Genomic DNA, 19,032 nt, shown 5'->3' with positions numbered 1-19,032 from the left:
AAGACACCAACATTAATTCATAGTCACTGATGTCAAACTTTGGAGGTACAGTTGCAATCCACTGGTCTCATCTCCCACAAACACAGGCCACAAAATTTCTCCCAGAAACAGAATTTAAAAACTATCTTTTAATCTTATGAAACTTAGTTTAATCTTACTTTTAAGCAGCCTGTAATGACCACTTTACTCTTCCCCTTATGAGCTGTTCCAGCCTTCGGTTACTTTCCCTGCCAGGCAATAAAGATTTAACTCAAGGCTGAGTTTGTTTAACTTTAGCTGCTAATCCCTGGACTTTGTCACACCTCCATCAGAAAGTTGCAGAAGATCTGGTCAGAAATCTTTGTAAAGAAGTCTGTGATGAAGCCAACTCTCAAACATATCTATCTTTGATCAGCTGAATAAAAAACACCCTTTAAATTTTGACTTGTTTTTCAGCCCTCCTCAAGTCCTCTTCAGACTTTATACTTCCTAAAATCCGTCCATCAGAACTGCATGCTCCCAGTTACAACCTCATGCCCCTTCTGTTCCTTGCTGTCCTCCTTTTTTTGTACATCTCAGCCTCATAGTAACAGTTAATACAGCTGTACTGCATGAAAAGCATAAACTGGGAACAATTTGTGCCCTGGACATCCTTTCCCTGCACAGCGTTGCTTCACATCAACGAGTGGAGCCTGTATTCTCATTTCCTAGATGTACTGCCTTCCAGTTATACCATTAGTTATATGAAAGCGCACCTCTTTTTGGGTAATGACCATTTAATTAACTGAGTTCAATTATTTGTGTACTGTCTTATTTATCCATAGAATTTGCAAATTTCATCAGCAAGGATTTTAGCTGGTCATTCTCCATTTATATTACTGTTAAGAAGAGAAAAATCAGACTATTTATTTTGGCATTTCTGTAATCAGGAGCACCTAATGTTGCAGCTTTAGTGGTTTTTATGCCTGGCCGCTTCACAGTTTCTGTCCAGAAACATAAAATATAAATTGCAACATCCATACAAATCTTCTTTCAGCTTCTCATTCTGACATAAAATCCTGGGATCTGCTCAGGGCTCAGCCAGCCTTTTTTTTTTCTTCTTTTGCAAGGAGGCTGACGCACAGCAGAGAGAGAAATATTAGCTTTACATCGATTTCATAGAACTGAGGAGGCTTTAGAAAGTACAAAAGCCTATTTTAATAAATGGTGTGACTCATGCCTTAAAAATCAGGCCATTTTCATAACTGGCTTTTCCCCCAAATCCCTCCCACCACTTCAGTTCCCCGTGATTTTTAGCACTGATAATCTGTGTACATCTCCACCGCGGTGATTAATGCTTTCTACCAGCCAAAAGCTGCAGTTCCCAGTAGGGCAGATCCAGTGATGGACTCCAGCTGCCCTGCACATCCTCAGAACCACAATGCTGTCACCAGGCGAGCCCGCGGCTGGAGCCCGGGAACGGCTGCTCCGTCGAGGGAGCGGTGGGAAAGAGATCAAAGTTCCCCGAGGATCTGGATGAGCAGCTTTGCCTAGGAGAGCGGAGGACATGCTGAAGTGTGCGCTTGTTTGTTTGTGTGAGCATGAGCTTGTGCTGGGGTTAAGAGGAAGAGGTTATAAAAGCATTAGCAGAGTATACGGAGTTTTCAGCGCCGCTATGTCATGTCTTTCCTCACTTAAAGACAAAGACAGCACTGAACTCTTCCAGCAGTGCACAACACATTTCCAAGCCTGTCACTGCATGAGGCAGCAGCCCCAGTCTATTTGCAGCTGTACTTAATATTTTTACTGAGGTAGTTTCCTCTAGTAAAATGATGTTAAATGCAGTTCAAAGCTGCAGGTGGAGGGAGGTGGTTCTGCCCCTCTACTCTTCTCTTGTGAGACCTCACCTGGAGTACTGCATCCAGCTCTGGGGCCAGCAACCTAAGAAGGACATGGACCTGTTGGAGCGGGTCCAGAGCAGGGCCATGAAGATCATCAGAGGGCTGGAGCACTTCTCCTATGAGGACAGGCTGAGAGAGTTGGAGTTGTTCAGCCTGGAGAAGAGAAGGCTCCAGGGAGACCTTATAGCTCCTTCCTTATGTTGCAGTTACCTAAGTATTTTTGTTTTATTGGACAAGTCACACACATTTGACTGGAGAAACATATCTGTTTTCTGCCTGAAATGTAACCAACAGCTTAAATATTTTTTCAGTCAGTACGGTCCCATTCGACAGTGATAAGCATGATCATGTAGGCCCCTGGGGGCCTACAGGAAAGCTAGGGAGGGACACTTTATCAGGGAGTGTAGTGAAGGATGAGGGGTAATTGTTTTAAACTGGAAAAGAGTAGATTTAGATTAGATATAAGGAAGAAATTTTTCACTGTGAGGGTGGCACAGGTTACCCAGAGACACTGTGGGTGCCCCATCCCTGGTGGTGTTCAAGGCCAGGCTGGATGGGGCTTTGAGCAACCTGGTCCAGTGGAAGGTGTCCCTGCACCCAATGTGTGTCCGGGGAAGGGCCTGGCTCCAGCCCTGTGTCCTTTTGCTTCCTCGCTCCCCTCTCCTAAGCAGAACCAGTGTTTAAAAAGGAAGGAAACAAATCAACACTGTAAAACAACGGTTCCTTAAAAAAATGCCTCTCCCCGTGGTTAACAGCTTGCTGAGCTGAGCCCGTCTCCTGTGTGCCTCCGGCCTTTTGCCGGCTCGGTTTCTGTCCCTTGCCAGTGGAAGTGTGTGCGTCCAGTTTGGCTGTCGCAGAGCAAGGGTGAGCCCGTGAGGTCGGAAAACACCAACCAGCTGCTGAGACCCGCTCAGCGCGGCTGCTGGGCTGTCGGCAGGTCCTCGCCCTGGCTCCACACTGCCCATCTCGGACGCACATCCCACCGCTCCTGCGCGTCTCCGTTCCACTCTTGCCTTGCCCCAAGGCACGTGCAGCCAGAGGAGAATAACTGACATTTTATTCTGCATTGGACAATGCTTTTCCCACTCCTCTCAGAGCCTTCCTGTTTTTCTAAAGCTAATCTGGCATCTGCAAATGCATTTTAATAATGGCACCTATTCAGATGAGTTTCCTTTTACACATCGATGAATTCCACCTGCTTGGAGCTCCCTCAAATCAAGGAAGAGAGACTACAGATGTTCAGCGAGCACAGGGCCTTGGATCTTGGATTCCTTGCACCACATAAACACAACATTTGCATTTCCATCTTTTATGACTGTATATATGCTACATAGACTGTAGATAGGCCCACCTGTGAATGTACTCAACCAGCATGTTAAACTCTTGGCAGTGCAGCTGTGCTAAACAGTATCGTTTTCTCGTTTGGATTACAAGGAATTCACTCTGAATGGACAACAGATCTAAGCTTGAACTGCTACAGTTTCCACTGACCCTCTGGTATAAAAATACAAGGCAGACCCTGGCCCTCAAATACGAAATCCAGAGAGCTGTTCCAGCTCATCCTAGCTAAGGGTGAAGCCAGTAAGGGTGTCCAGAAGTAAGTAGGTCCTGGACCTGTAAGTAGGTCCAGAAAAAAGGCTGTGGTATAATTAGAGAACCATGTCTCCGGAGCTGTTTCAATGAACTGTGGTATATTCATGTAGTGCAAAAAAAAGTCTCGATAACTTTAACACCATCTTTAAAGCATCAGGGTTACGACAGACAACTGTCAAAAGTTCCTTGGGAACTGAAATACAGTGTCCTGCTCTTATTAAAGCAGTACATTCTGCTCAGTGCATTAACATTTTATTTCAGCTGCCTTTAAAATAGGTATGCAGATAAGTGTTTCTATATACATTTTGTCTTTCCAGTAGGTTTGCCATCTATTTGCAGTCTATTTTCAAATACACGCGACTTACTCTAGCATAAAAAGCCAGTGTTGAATCACACGCATTTCAGCAGTCTTTTCATTTTGTATATGAGGATTTATCATCTTTAATTTAGCAAGTTTACAGAACATAGCCAACTGCTTTTCTTTGCTTCCAAATAAAGTATGGAAAGTACAGTCTGTGGCAAGGGAAGCAGAAGATGAAAAGGCCCATCTGGGTATCTTTTTTTCTGTTGCAGCTGTTAAAAACTGAAACCCATTCTCTGTCAGAAAAATAGAATTTGGTAGTTAACATGAAAAGAAGGCTTCATATGTTATTTATGTAATGCATAGAGCATGTGGCTCTTTCAAAAACCAAACACATTCCTACTTTAGATAAAGACAACTGCAAGAAGAGCACAATGAGAAGTTGATAGAATAGGAAGCTGGAAGATTATACAGTCCCATGTGAAGTTCTTATTCTCCTACTTTCCTACCAGGGCAAAATCATGGAAAATATGCAAAGTGGTCTCCAGATTTTGCACAAGCAGTTGAATTACCGTGGGTGAGGTGACTGTCCCTATGTATGGGGACAGGTGAGGAAGAACTGTCACACAAATAAACAACTGAGTGCTTCTGCATGGCATCGGCTCAGGGGGAACCTGGCTTATAATAAAAACAAAGTTGTGTTGCAGGACTTCAAAGAGTAACTGAAGACTTGTGTTTGACTGAGATAAATCATGGCACCATTTGTAAAAATGGGATGTTTCATAATTTTTTGCATGGAGTATACACAATGAATGCTTGGATGTATCCAACAGCTGATGTGATCCAGGTGCTAGATCAACTGGAAAAATTATACAAAAAATCTGTGTGTTAATTTTAGAGGAGAAAATCTACGACTATTTAAGTCAAGGATTTATGGGATGGTTCAATGGCACTTATGAATTCCTACCTGCAGTTGGTATTTCTAAGAAAAGGGGTTCCAAAGAGAAATCTCAAATTAAGGAAGATGTGTATATTTCACATTTATAGCAAATCTTCACTTACAAAGTAAGAAATGTCAGCTAATCATAAGCAATTGGACATCTAAAGGAAATGTAACAACACATACTTTACAATTTACAGAAATTTTAGATGAGAGGGAAAGCTTTTCAACAAAAGCAAAAGAAATAATACTTTGTTAGATATTTAATCTTCTTCCACAATTATAACAAACTTTCAACTGCATTATGTATCTTGATGCTTAAAACTAAAGGCACTGATGGTCTTGTTAAGGGAAATTTTGCTGTTTAAAGGTACAGAGTCCTTGCAAAGAACAGGGAAAATTAAATATATGTTTTAAGACTTTTCTGCAGAGACAGGGAGATAGCATATGTCAATATTTACTGTTCTCACTAAGTCACTACAAAATGTTTGTTTTTATCTCTGAAAGTAATTTGCACAGTGCAGTTTTGCTGATAAAAGATTAACTCTTGAGAGGTGGTAAGCACCTGCTCTGTGCTGAGCCAGCAGAACACGTGCCTGTCTTGAACACACCGGGTCTGGTCAAGTGCAATTAACTCAATAAAACTTTTTAAAGCTGAAAGGTATTCTAAATGGGGGTGGGGGCAGAAGACACTTATATCATGCCTAAAACACTGTACCACATATTTGCTACCATTATAAAATCTTAGCACTGATAAAATGTTTTCAGGAAGATACCTGCCAGCCAGTAATCTCCAAAAGAAATTTTTCCACCCCTCGCTCACTCAGGAAAGCAAAATCTATGACCTTTCCAGAACCCATCCCACAAGTGTTCCTCTGCTGATCTGAGGGTGGGAATCTGCATCTCCCCCTCACCCTCTACCCCCCCAGCAGAGTGTGCAGCCATGCAAACTGCTTCGTGCTGAACCATGCTGCGGTCGCTGCCTGCGGAAGGTGCTGGAGGGATGTCAGAGAGGAAAAAACACCAAGCCCGTGCACTGGGAGGTAAGCAGCAGCTTGGAAAGCAGCAGCAGCAAAAGGGAGACGATGTGATCTGGCACGGGAAGGGGAGCGCTGCTGCTCAGACCTGCATTTCTCGCAGGCTGGACCGAGAGAGCGGCACACGCCGTACTGTCTGCAGTACAGGGCAATCGCTATGTGTTTACACTCCGCAACATATTGAAACTCATTTCTAAATGTGTTACAGTTTGGTTGCTGCCACAGAGGAAATGCAAATATTCATCTGCAAAGCGCAGGTGCTATCCTAAGAAGGCATAGGTTCCTCCTAACAGTATTAACCAGATTTTAAAATGGAAAGTGTTTAGCACTTGCAATTCCAGACCGTAAACTGTTCTGCAAGGCAGGCAGATGTTTCTTTCTCCCCCCAGCTTCCATATCCAGCGAGGCCTCAGACGAGGACAGGAGGACTTAGCCTGGCATGTTGGTGATGCTCCACTGCTGGGGCTGCAGGTGCAGGGTAAGTGCTGCAGCCCGTGCCATAAGCAAGTACGAGCCAAAAAATGATGCCAGAAAGAGCTCTGTAGATATCTTTTTTCCTCCTTGGACATCTCAGCATGCCTGCTTTCCAGACTGAGCAAGGGCCGTGACTGCATGTGGATGTTCACGCTCTCCTCCACCTTCCCTTAGCCCATCCTTGGTCTGATCTACCCTGGAGCTGGCAGAGAACTTCTTTCTTCTCGTGCTGCACATGAATTTTGACCACACTAGCTAATTGGTCTCACCATTTCCATATGAAGAAGGACTAGGAAAGATCCAGTCTCTTGGAGGAAAGGCTTATCTGTTAATATTACAAAGTTCTGTGTACCTCACCATAATAGAAATGGGTTTTTCTGCAGCTGAGAAATGTATTCTGTGCACCTTTTGCCCCTGGCCTTATTGAATGTGCATCACCATGTTTTATAATTCTTTGCACAATCTTTATTTCTATATTCTGGTGAAGACCATCAGTATTCACAAATGCAGAATAACTACTGGCAATTACACTGCCAACACAGGCCTTCAGGAAATGTATGGTGCATAATACCCTGCTACTTTTCTTTTTTTTTTTTTTTTTTTTTTTTTTTGTTCCATAGTACCTGGGGGTACCAGCACATAGGAAAGGACATCTGGCTCCTATTTGTGAAAATGGTGGTTTGTGGGTTGCGATTTGTATGCGCCAGTGGGATTTTGGAAGGAAGCAATTCAGCACTTAAGCACATTTCATCATTTTCATGTATGGCAGGGGAAATATGTATAGTTATATATGCCCAAAGAGATGAGGAAGATTATATTTAAACTGAAATGTTTGATGTTTTTACAGCACTTATACAATTCCTCTTAAACCGCTGTTTTCCTTTTTAAAATTAGCATCAGTGTTTATTTCCTTTGTGAAACCTGGTTTGTGTCTGACCAATTAAAGTGAAGATAAATGTGACAGGAAGCTGTTTTGAATACAGTACCTCCGCTGCAGAATACAGCTTCTCTGAGTAATTGAAATGAAAGTCATTATCAGTAAAAATAAATTGCACAATTCAGTTTTGGCTGGAAAATTACTACTGAGATTCGCAACTTGATGCAACTATTTCTATTACTTTCTGTTCCATCAGGTAAGGTAATAAATACTTCATAAGAATAGTAGAGCAAGCTTTATTTTATGCCATATTATGGATATTAAACAATACTGCTTGCAAAAGATTGCATTTAGGGCAGGAAAATGTTTTATTCTCCACTCCTGCACAGTCGAGAGTCTTTCTGCTGGTTCTGCCAACAAGGATGCCAATTAGTGTCAAGTAACATTTTGGTGCTGCTGACAAGATACAAAACAAAGGGAGCATAGTATGGCAAAATGAATTTACTGTACTAAGAGATAAAAAAATACCTTTTTTTTTTCTTTTTTTTTTAATTGGACCTAGAATTCGGGGGCAGGCGGGGTGGGGAAGAGAATACCACTCCTGCCGTTTTACAGTTTATATCCCCAATTCTGTACTGGGAGTTCTCATTTTGAGCTCCCTTCTTAGAGGAGGCCAGCATTACACAAACGTTCAAAATGTGCAGATCATACCCACTTGCTAAGGTGAACCCCAAACCAGCTGTGTGTTAATCTTGCTAGTACTCTCATCAATATTCCTAACACTATCTAGGCAAATTGTTTCAGTGAAATCCAGAGGAGAATGAAATCTTCTGCTTAGAAGCATGCATAATGCATGTCCATGGTAAAGATAAATCTCAAGGACATAACTCAGTTTTATTTTACTTCTGGCTTCCCCACCCAGTCCATGTGAAATCCCTACGGAGTTACCTTTGCCTCAATAAAAGCTGAGTGAGAAAGATGACGGTACCTTGGAGTGAGAAGGCCACTTCCTCAGCAATCAACTAAGTCCCAGCGCCCCTTTTGTGGTCACTTCACGAGCGTCAAATCTCTTTCTACGACAGCCCTCTTGTTGCTTGTTGCATGTGCTCTTGACTGCTAGAAGAGGATGGGCAGGGGATAAATCTGCAAAACTGGCCAGGGGAATCCATGAAGGTGAGCAGGGCCATCGTCGCTAGGAATCCCCCCAGGAACCCGGCTTAATGAGGGCAAAATTATTTCCCTGCCCACATGCACCGCTGAGCGTTTGCCTTCATTAATGAAACAATGGTTGATCTGCAATAAAAGCCCCATCCTGACTTTCTTAGCTCTGCAAAGATTCAATAGCAAAATAAATCCAGCTTTGCACCAAGTATCAAGTCCTGATTTTATTTCCTCTGCAAAAATGTCAATAGCAGTGTAAATCTCACTTCCGTCTTTTTTTTTCCCCCCATTTTTTTAAATGAAAGTCTACCCTATATATAATAATACACAGAAAATGCTTGGGTAAAAATAGGAATGAAATCACTGTTGCTATAAAGAGGAGGGGTGGCATACCTTCCCTGTCCATCAAGCTCCAAGCAGTTGGCACCCTATAAATCATAGGAAGCACGAGGGTAATTATAGAACTGGAAGCTGATTACTGTAAACACTCAGAAGTAGCTCCTAGTAATGGGAAACTAAAGATAATGTGAGCATGATTACAACCACGCAGGAACTCTGCAGGTCACTTGTGCCCCTATTTTTCTCTATTCCTTAAAACTAGGTTTTCTCACAAAGCAACAAGCAAACTAGCCAATCTAGCACCTTGTCTATTAACAACCTGTTAATATGGTGAATTGTTTGTTCTCTGTCAGAATTACTGTTGATTTGACAACATTTGGATCACCAGGATCTGATTACTTTCCTGTTGTGCATTAAGCAACGTAGCTAACAGCTACTGCCAGCTTGTTCTCTCATCTCCTGGCACCCCTTCATCACTCCCAGAGGCCCTGCAACATGTTTATGGTGGAAAACGCCAGGTCAAAGAAGGGCAACTTGCACGGAGAGTAGATGATGACAACATGTAAAATGGGTTTGAGTGCCAGGGGCGTTCCCTTCTTCACCCTCGGGGCAGTACGGACAGAAAACTGTCTCTTCCACCCTTAACAGAGGGAGCTGCTTGGTGAAGGTGTGTCTGCCAGTCACATTGTGCTGGACCATGAAGAAGTATTAGATTCCTGCCTCAAAGAAATTACACTACTAGGACAAATATAATAACACTTCAGCTGAAAGCGACACCATCTTTCGTGCCCAAACATACTAGAATAACTCTGCAACGTGACCAAGAGGAAAGCCGCTTTTCTGGCATCAGATTGTGCTCTGCTCCTGTCCTCAAGTAGGAAAATATACAGAACCTGTCATTTTTATTCTACACAGAAAATATAGCTTATTTATGGCCCTAATCCCTAGTTGATCCTTACAAAGCTATTTACCTCAATTATATGTATTGCTGATAACCAGTTCTACAAGTTAGTTACCACAAGCGTAGGACCATTGATTTTCATTCACATCCTTATGTTGCTGTTACACCATCCCAAATTCTAGTCGTATTCTTCATTTGAGGCAGAATTTTCAGAACTAAGACAACAAGCTTTTGAAAAAGCCGCTCTTTTATTAAATAAAGTTACCTAGACTTCTACCTGAAATTATTTAGAATTTGGACATATTATGACAATAGCCCCTCCACGTGACTTGACCTGAAGAAAGTGCTACGAAAGGTGTAGCTTTTGCTACCTGGCAGTATATTTCTCACCGTGCTGTATAATCCCGTGCTCCAAAAGCCTGCGGCCGAGCTGCTCTGCTTCAGTCCGTGTTGTGGCTTCTCCTTCCTGGATCAGCCAGTCAATGAACTCAGATGCCACGAAGGTCCGTTCATACTTGACTCCTTCCTCTTCCCTGGCTTGCAGAAGAGTATTTTCAGAACTCATCAGCCTGGTATGGGGGGGAAAAATTGGTGGGGAAAATGGTTCTTCAAATAAGCAACTCCGGATTTATTCTGTCAAGTCTCACTGATATTAAGCAAACAGATGTGAACCTTTCACGGACTTACTAAATCTTTCCTCAAGCTGTCAATCTAAACTTAGGATGTGAATTACAGCTGCTAAATCAAAAAAAATAGGCTTTATATTCCTGTGTGAAGTTAATGCTCTCTTTTTTTTTTCCCTAAAAGAAAACAAGGATTTTCAGTTTCCCATTTCCCCTACTTAGTTCTTTAGCTTCCCTAAAAGTTAATGTACTATCAACTAGGAAACAAAACTAGCCTAAAAGCACCAGATCGTGACTAATGTGTTCAAAAATTCCTAATTAATTTTTACAGTTAGCAGAACTATGCCCTGAAGTCATTTAGATGGTTTTGAAAATTCTCCCCATAAGCTTTAAAACAGCTGCAGAAAAAATCAAGAGGAAGGCAAAAAGGTAGTTCTGTGGTTTGGGTGGTTAATAAATATTTAGTGTCCAACACCCAGTGATGCAGCTGCAACCAGTGAATTACACACCTGAACATATTTTGGCATATGAGTCTCAGAGTCTCTGTGCCTCAGTTGGCTCCATGTAACACCAGAGTTCAGAGGAACATCCTGAGGTGTCTCTACATCTCCTAGCAACTGGCTTGTACCTCCCTTAAAAGCACTAATAAATTCTTCTGCATTCAAGTAATCTACACAAATGACACAGTATGAGAAAAAGAAAAAGTCTCAGTATCTTGTTAATGCAAAAGTGTAAGGCTGACAGTTTGAAAGAGAAGACAGGTTGAAAGAAGCAATGACAATTTCTTCTTTTCCATACAGAATCCTACTTTTATGATGTTGTTGGGAGACCAAGCACCATAGCCCCTTTATGAATTAATTTCATTTTTCTTCATTATAATTTTATTTATTATAGGCTAATAATAGGACTAGTGGTAAGACTTTCAGAATAATAGCTCAAGAATGGCATGGTTATTTTTTCCATGTAAGCCTAATAAGTCCCCTCCCTTCACCAACTATTTTGAAATTAAGGGCACAACTGAACTACAACAGGAATATTCTGGAAGCGCTTAATCTTTGCCCTTCTGGCAAAAAAAATTGAATTTCATGTAAATCCATATATGGGCTATCTCTTTCTTAAACTGCCAGCATGTCCAGAGTGCATGGAATATAATGTCACCTCCTTTGGGACACATCAGAAAAATCAGTGCCATGAGACCACAGAGAAAAGTTTAATTTGAAATTACAATGAGGAGGTTTGACAGAACCCAGCCCTTGTGATTTCACCTCAAAGATTTACTCCCTTGACTTCAACGAGAGCTCACCAGAAGCCTGAACTGACTGGATCTGACCACCAGGCAGCAGATCACCAAATCAGGCGATGGCTGCTCAGCCACAGCTGTATGTCAGTAGCAGATATAATGAGCTGCTCCTTTAGATGTCGGTGCGTCATTGCCAGCGCCTCCGAGCTGAGTAAGAACTGAGAAAGTCAAAATTAGCTGGCAGGAATGAGGCCAAAAGCAAGAGTATGTGCCACAGGGGACAAGGTGTTGACTCCAGAACTCTTGCAAAGACTTTTTTTTTTTTCTTTTTTTTCATATTTTGATTTACAAGCATCTGCCTGCAAGGCAACATTTTGTCCCGCACTAACCACATCTAATACAGACAGAGCTCCAAGGGACCGTTTTAAAATGTGTCTTGTTCACCAGGCTCTTTTCCTCCCAGAAAAAAAAAAAAAAACAAAAACCCAAAGCTCATGTCTTTCCATACCATCTGCTGCAGGGCTACCCAGAATTGGTTACCAGGCTCTGTGAGCACCAAATAAAAAAATCCTTAGGATGGTGTTAATTGTTCTTTGATAAGTCTATAATTAGTTGACCAGCTCATTGAAGTCGCAGATAGAGAGGTCCTTGAAAAAGAGATGCTAATCATTAGATTTTTAGAGAGACACAAAAGAAATTTGGAAAAATATCAAGTGGAAAAACACTCAGTTTGACATTTCACACCCTTCTGTGTGTGCCCAGAATAGCACTGCAAAGGATTTGGACTTGTGAACAAACAGACATGGCAAATTGACAGTTTAACAAATTCAGAAACAGCAATCCATAGACTTACGTCGCTAACTGAAGTAAATCACTGTAACTCCATGGCTGTCGACAAAGCTGTACCAATTTACATCAGCCAAAAACCTGGCCTTTCATTAGCCAGAACTGGAAATTGCCTCTATCTCTTCCATTTTATCCTTGTTTCAAAAAGCATGAGGCTATTCATGTCAAAACATATTCTTTGCTAAAAGCTGGTGTTATCCTGCATTAAGGGAATGTATTTAGCCAAACACTGAAATTCAAACCCTTTTCAAAAGAAAATTTTAACCTTGTTTTATCTAAATAAACTGCACCAGAGGATAAATTAACCACTGATGAGTTAAAATGAAAGTGATTCAAAGAATGCAGTCTCAAAATTATCTGAATGATTTCCTGAAATTAAAACCATAAATCTGCACTTCTTTCACTGTGAAATCTGGTTGAAAAATCTCAGTTGAAGTCAACATCATGCGATGACTTATAGCTCCTAAACCCGACTGCACCAGAAACAACAATCCTATGTGCCTGACCAAAATCTACTGAGAATTGCAAACATCATAAAAATAGGATGCCTGCACAAATTGATTTTTTTTTTAAAACTATGAACAGTCTGTGCTGGTTTTATTTAGGATTTGCAGGGAGGGTTTTGTTGAACAGGAAACATGTTTATCTCATTCGATCTATCTGATGAAAACTGATACCGTCTTTGGACCTAATAAACTATTTAACAATTTTCAGACAAACCAATAGGTTTCATCTCTAGTTATAAACTTGAACATCAAAGCATGTTCACAGAAAGGATTACCAAAGTTTGCAATGATGTGCAGGGAATCTGAGCTGTTTTATGATTTTCAGTGCAAATGAAGGGAGAATACAGTCAGAAACTGATTTTAAATCTTCTAATGGCACAAGTACAGCCACTGAAGACATCCATAGTAGGTGAGGGAGGTAATGCCACAAAAGAGGAGAATCCAGGGTACAAGAAGCTTTGTGGTCACACAGAAGGGAGACAGATGAGAGCTCCTCACTGTGGGGACAGACCTAATGTTCCTATGTCCTGGGGGACATTTACCCAAAACAGCTGTCTGAATGCGGGGAACTGGCCTAACAGATCCATTCCTCCACCCATGCAACAACCTGCTGATCCTCCTAAAGCATTTTGCTCATTTTACCCACTGAGGGTACAAATCTGCATGGACTGATGTTGGATAACATGTCTGCAATTTTTGGCAACACAAACTACGCTGGCTTCTGAATGTAACGGTACTCCAGCCCTAATGCGGTGGGTGGAGAAGAGCAGGAAATAGTATTATAATGTCTATCATAAACTAGCAAAGCCTAGTGAAGATCAACAACATCTACAAAATTAGACACAGATTTTTAAAATATGTTGGATTCAGATAGATTTCCTTTGGCATAGTTGCATTTCTCTTGAAATCAGGCCTACAGGCATTTTGATAAGTTGAATATACTGGTAAGTGACTTCACGTGTGTGCATGAATACTTTTCTGCAGTTGTTGCCATTTAATAACTATTTTAATTGCACTGAATTAATATTTTCTTTCTCAACAGTATAAGCAAACTGATACAACAGATATATTACACATACATTTCATTGCAGAGCTTTTTCTGTAGTAGTCTGATAGTCTGACTTTCGGCATTCGATTTTGAGTTTAATCTGCATCCAATGAAACTGTGAAGATGTTGCTAATAAGCATGCATGGACAAGGGACCTAACGAAATCCAAGTGCTCTGCATGCTGGATTTGCTACAATAAACAAAGTGAAGCCCAGATAGCCCAGGTATGCGTTCTTATCTCCCATGAATATAAAATATTTCCAATGATCCATGGAGAATTTTGACTAGCTTTGACTGTCACAGACTGGTTTTGAAATGCCATGTATTTTTAATCTGTACTATATTTAGCACTCAGGGCTGCTTTTAAAAGTTTCTGAACCCTTTAGATACGTTGCCTAGGAGCAACCACCTCATGAGGATGCAGTTATATTTAGATATAGGTGCTGCTTTTGGAATTAACTCCTTTTCCAAGATGGGAACAATCTATGTAACGAACATTTTTCTGCTAATATAGTGTTGGACTAACTGGACACTAGACATTGGTTTGGAGACAGTTCTTCACACAGAGAAATGGGGATGGAAGCAGACACTGGCAGAACAGAGTTCTTCTGACCATGGGTCCTTTCACGCAGAGGACTGTTAGCAGCCTCACCAGCAAACAATTATTTTGCTCACAGAACAACAGAAATAAAAATATAGAACACAAATAGAAAAAATAAGGTTTGCTACTGTAGATACACCGATTGGCTTTTCACAGGATGGACCAGGCTTGCAGGCACTGTGTGTTACAGAGTCTAAAGGAGCAAATGCTGTGCTTAGGAAGGCACAAGAGATTTTGGAGATGAGTGATTCAATTCATGAGTCCCAGTCCATCCAACGGAGGATTTTTTCCAGTGGTGTATTTTCTTGTGTCTTATATGATTATTATTTTTCAGTTTAAATAGTCAGTCACTGAGTCTCAGCAAATTTTATATGATGGATGCAACAAAAGAAGTGGCATTTATAATTATTGGTTTATACTTCAGTTTAATTGCTCTTTCACCAAACTGACCTTCAGAGCCTTCTAACCTTGAAAATAACATTTATCATCAGCTTTTAAACTTGGGATTGTCCTGAGCGCTTTATTCTAAGAGGGAAACAAAATAACTCCAGCCAGAAGTTCTCCCGGCTGCTGCATGCTTCTGCTCTAACCAAGCAGGAGAGTGAGTGGGATTCCGTCTGCAGCAATACTTCAAGTTTTTTGGAAAATAACATATCATAACTTTTGCATTAGGTTGTAGTATATGCCAACATGCATTTTATTCAGTCTGCTTGAAAGTACCGTGTCACAATCTCTACATCCTGAATAAAAATGTCATTAATTATAGATTGGGAAGTATGGTTAAGCTGCCTAGTTATTTGACGGAAGTAATCCAGTGGGATAATCAGTATCTCAGCATAATCATCTGTTTCAAATCTTAATTAGATGTTCTTGGCTGGGATTTTTTTGAAACTACATTTAATTTAACCTTTCTGATGTAGAAGCTTTGCAGACTGGAACACTGAAGATTAATTTCACCTTTTATTTAAAATCATGTCTTCTGATATGGAGTCTCAACAGATATGTAGCCACTTGTTCAGTACTAAAGGTTTAGGTCTTGTGATTACAAACTTTACATGACAAATCATCCATTAGTAATTATTTTTAAAGAATAGAGTTCAAGGGCTTAAATTTACATTTGGTTCTCATACAGGATGCATTTTCAACCCAGAACATAAGAAAATGCAATTTCACTTTAAACAAAATGCTACAAGTGAATGTGGTAGAAAAGAGAAAGGGAAATGTGGGAGATAGAGATGGGTTACCCACTAGAGTCATGGGATTACCCAGACCCATTCCTGCATGATTTGAAAGACTCTGGCTATTCAAAAATAGATTAACAAGTACCATTTGCCTCCTGTGGTACTATTAGCAACACATTATGGATAGTGAATGCAACATACTTTTCATACAGTCTTTGTCCTCTCATGAAGACTTTCACCTCGTTGTCCAGCGGAAATGTCCCATCGTCTTTTCTGAAGCGGTAGAAGAGTTTGACGTCCTTGAATTCCTTATGCTCATCACAGACTGAAATGTAAAATATATAAAAAAATCACAGGGATGTTAAGGAGTTGAGGATCCGTTTAGCAGGTATCGCTGCTGAACTTCAAAGCAAGCACATATGGAGCCTAACCCCCTGTATTTCTGAGCGTACAGCTTTATTCAGTTCTTATAACTGATGAAAGGCTGGAGAAAACTTTCAGACAGGTACCCAAATTTCTAGCAGAGAGGGACAGGTGTTCTTCAGTTTTGTGAGTATTACTGCGAACATAAAGAGCAAAAAAGCATCCATCTGTTGTACACCCAGAAAACCTGGACATAGTCTGTTAGCTTGTTTGTTTAAAAGGCCACCAGTGTAGAACACCCAATAATTTAAGGATTGGCAAATATCTTAAAGTTACTTGTATCAGTTGAGTGATGCTGTAGGAAACTTGAGACTTCCTGCAGAAACAGTCAAAATCAAAGCCTTCTGCCCTCTTAAAACTGTCTTGATTGCTCTGCCGTGCCAGCTAGCAAATAGTAGGCGCAACAGGAGCACAATGCAAAATGCTAAATAAGGTTTATAAGAGAGCAAGTGACGACAGGCTCCTGTAAACGCAGAACAGAGCTCCAGCAAGGGCATAAATTAATAGGAAAGATATCCCAACCAAGCTGCTCCTAGTGGAGTTGTCAGCCCACATTCATGGGCTCACCTTCTGCACCACAGGAGCAGGAACTGGTACCTCTTTCACTTGACACGGGAGTTGAAAGGACGTTCTGAGCATCCTGCAGAACCTGATTGAACCTCTCTGAATTTGCCCTAGCTCACTTTGCAAACAAGTTTATTAAATTTGAGTGCAATACATGAATTTTTTTAAGAAACACCTGCTCTATGTGTAACATATTCACATGTGTATATAAAATTTGTATGCAAGTTACAGTGTGCAATTGGATCCTGAGGTAGAGAACATTTGAAGGTTGCTAAAGCTTTAAACAAGCATTCAGCAATAAAACATCTATTGCTCGATTAAATTAAGTCACTCAGGCATCCACGCAACTCTTCACTGACATTTTCTCAATAGAGGATTAAGTAGTCAGATTTGAATACCCTATAATTCCTTTATTCTTTAACTATCTACCGTGAGTCCCAGTTTCCATAACAACCCAGAATTTTAATTTAATAGCCAAGCAGAAGCTGTAGAAGTGGCACTCATTCAATATGTGCATTTCTTACTTTAATTAAGGTGTTGTTAATGTATTGCAGATAGCAGCAGTATTGCTGCACATACCGTGACCCCTGCATAAAGTCAACACTCGTCTGTTTGCAGTCACTCAGTTTTCCCTTAAAAAAGAAACAAATGGTACATTTTGCCTTTTTGAAATGGGTAATACAATACGCTTGAAATCAAGGGCTTGGATCTTCTTTGTTTGTGTGCTTCCTAGCCTTTTTGTGCACCAAAAGGCAACTAAATGCTACCACTCAATTGGAAGTCTCCTTTTCATCAGCGTAAATTGTTATTCAAGAAGCTGAAAGGAAGAGATCTCAAAGAGACAACAAGTTTAGGAGAAAATTAATCAGGGCACAGTCCAACCACTAACTTTCTTGCAGCTGTACCAGCACTAATGTTTGTGCAGCTGGTGTGAGGGACAGGGCCACAGAACTAATCCACGTGAGAAAAATGACCTTTTTTTGCAGGCTGATTTTTCAGATGGGTTTTTCAGCTGGAAAACTGTGCTCTGGGAAACTGGGAGGTGAGGGCAGTGGGGAGAGAGGGGACAGGATCCAGCTGGGGCTGCTCTGGAGGCATGGCAGCAGCAGCACAGTCTCCAGTGACTTCCCCACCTGTACTGACATGGGGAATGTCACTCCGCACCTCCTCAGCCTCTCTGTGTCCCTCGGGACATGGGGCACTTTGCGGAGCAGCACAACACAAGGGAGATGCTCTCTTTCTGGCGGGGAAATGATCCTACCTGTCGTATACTTGGTTGAAGAGCAGGAGTGGGATTTCCCTTTGTCTCACAGCAATCAATAAAATTTAGCTTAGAACTTTTTCGAAGCTGATATTGCACTTACCATGGTGGATAATGCTGTGATCCAGTAATTTCTGCACCAGTTTAATTGCCGTCTCTCGGTCGGAGGCCTCTTTATGGTCAATCAGCCAGTCGATCAGCTCTTTGGCAACAAAGCAGTTTGGGTACGTCTTAAGGTGGTGACGCCGATCTTTAATGACCTTCTCTTCATGCAGTCGGAGCCTGGGGGTCAAATCACCATATGAGTATCATGTGCAAAGAGCCTTTGTCGCTAGCAAGACTGGGACAAGAGCGGAGCAGAGGGACCCAAGCTCTGCTCACAGGATGGGCTTTGCAGGTGCTGGGTGGAAGAGGGAGAGACTCGGTCACACGTCCAGCGCTAGTGTCTGACCACCAGGCAAGCCACAGGAACCATTTGTTTCAACTTTAAACCCCATACTTCGAAAAAACTTGTTTTCTACCCAGTGGAAAAGATTAAAAAATGAAGAACAGCACAGCATACTAAGCCCATTAAAATACTTCCTGTAGGTCAATTAAACTGTCAATAACTTGTAATTAATTTTCCCACATTACCACTAATATGTTCCAAGTTACCCTTTTATTTTGTGGTATCACTGACATAAGGTTTTTTTATTTAAATCTCATTCTCTTTTTTAGCTGTAGTTTATTCCTTGGTTGGGTAACTGCATTTTGCCTCCAGCTGCACAACAAGCAAAGATTTATGATTTAAAATTCAGGCGCAAAGATGTTCCAACAGAATGTTATCCAGCATAAAAAAGTTCCCTCCTACTCTAAGTAAAGGGAAACTGATTTCACACTTAGGAAACTATAGGTAAACACTATCTATCTGCAAAATCTCCCCCATCACCTTGACAGCAAGTTGGTTGGCTGGTTTTGAGACACTTGGGTCAGAATGCAAGATCCTGATTAGAGTATTACCTTGTTAGTAAAGGTTCTGGGGTTCTGCATCCTTATTTTTAGTCAATCTTTCCCAAATAAAATTAGTAACGTTATCAATAAATTAATGGATAGAGTTTTTTTGAAAGTTTTTTGCTTTCTTGTTTCCATTTTAACTAACAATTTTAATAATTCCGGGCTTATAGTGCCATGTCTATACAACAGTTCTGAAGAAAGCATAGAAACCACAACACTACGCTCCCATCATAAGCAGAAGTATTGCCATTCATTTTGAAGTGG

At 41.1% G+C, this 19,032-nt stretch overlaps 1 protein-coding gene across 1 annotated transcript in view; it reads right to left on the bottom strand.

Annotated features, from left to right (window-relative positions):
* The window catches only part of DEPTOR (DEP domain containing MTOR-interacting protein), a 48,056-nt gene extending 29,784 nt beyond the window's left edge, over positions 1 to 18,272 (bottom strand). The window contains exons 1-4 of the mRNA XM_009881034.1: positions 18,205 to 18,272; positions 17,879 to 18,057; positions 15,729 to 15,852; positions 9,873 to 10,051 (exon numbers count right to left, since the gene is read on the bottom strand). Coding sequence (XP_009879336.1) covers positions 9,873 to 10,051; positions 15,729 to 15,852; positions 17,879 to 18,057; positions 18,205 to 18,272 — 550 coding nt within the window. The remainder of the gene's footprint in view (positions 1 to 9,872; positions 10,052 to 15,728; positions 15,853 to 17,878; positions 18,058 to 18,204) is intronic.
* Positions 18,273 to 19,032: the final 760 nt, after the last annotated feature.

The sequence above is a fragment of the Charadrius vociferus genome, unplaced genomic scaffold (assembly GCF_000708025.1).
Source record: "Charadrius vociferus isolate BGI_N301 unplaced genomic scaffold, ASM70802v2 scaffold2, whole genome shotgun sequence".
In the NCBI taxonomy this organism is placed as follows: domain Eukaryota; kingdom Metazoa; phylum Chordata; class Aves; order Charadriiformes; family Charadriidae; genus Charadrius; species Charadrius vociferus.
Note: the sequence above shows the minus strand (reverse complement) of the source record. Positions and strands in the feature narration are given on the sequence as shown.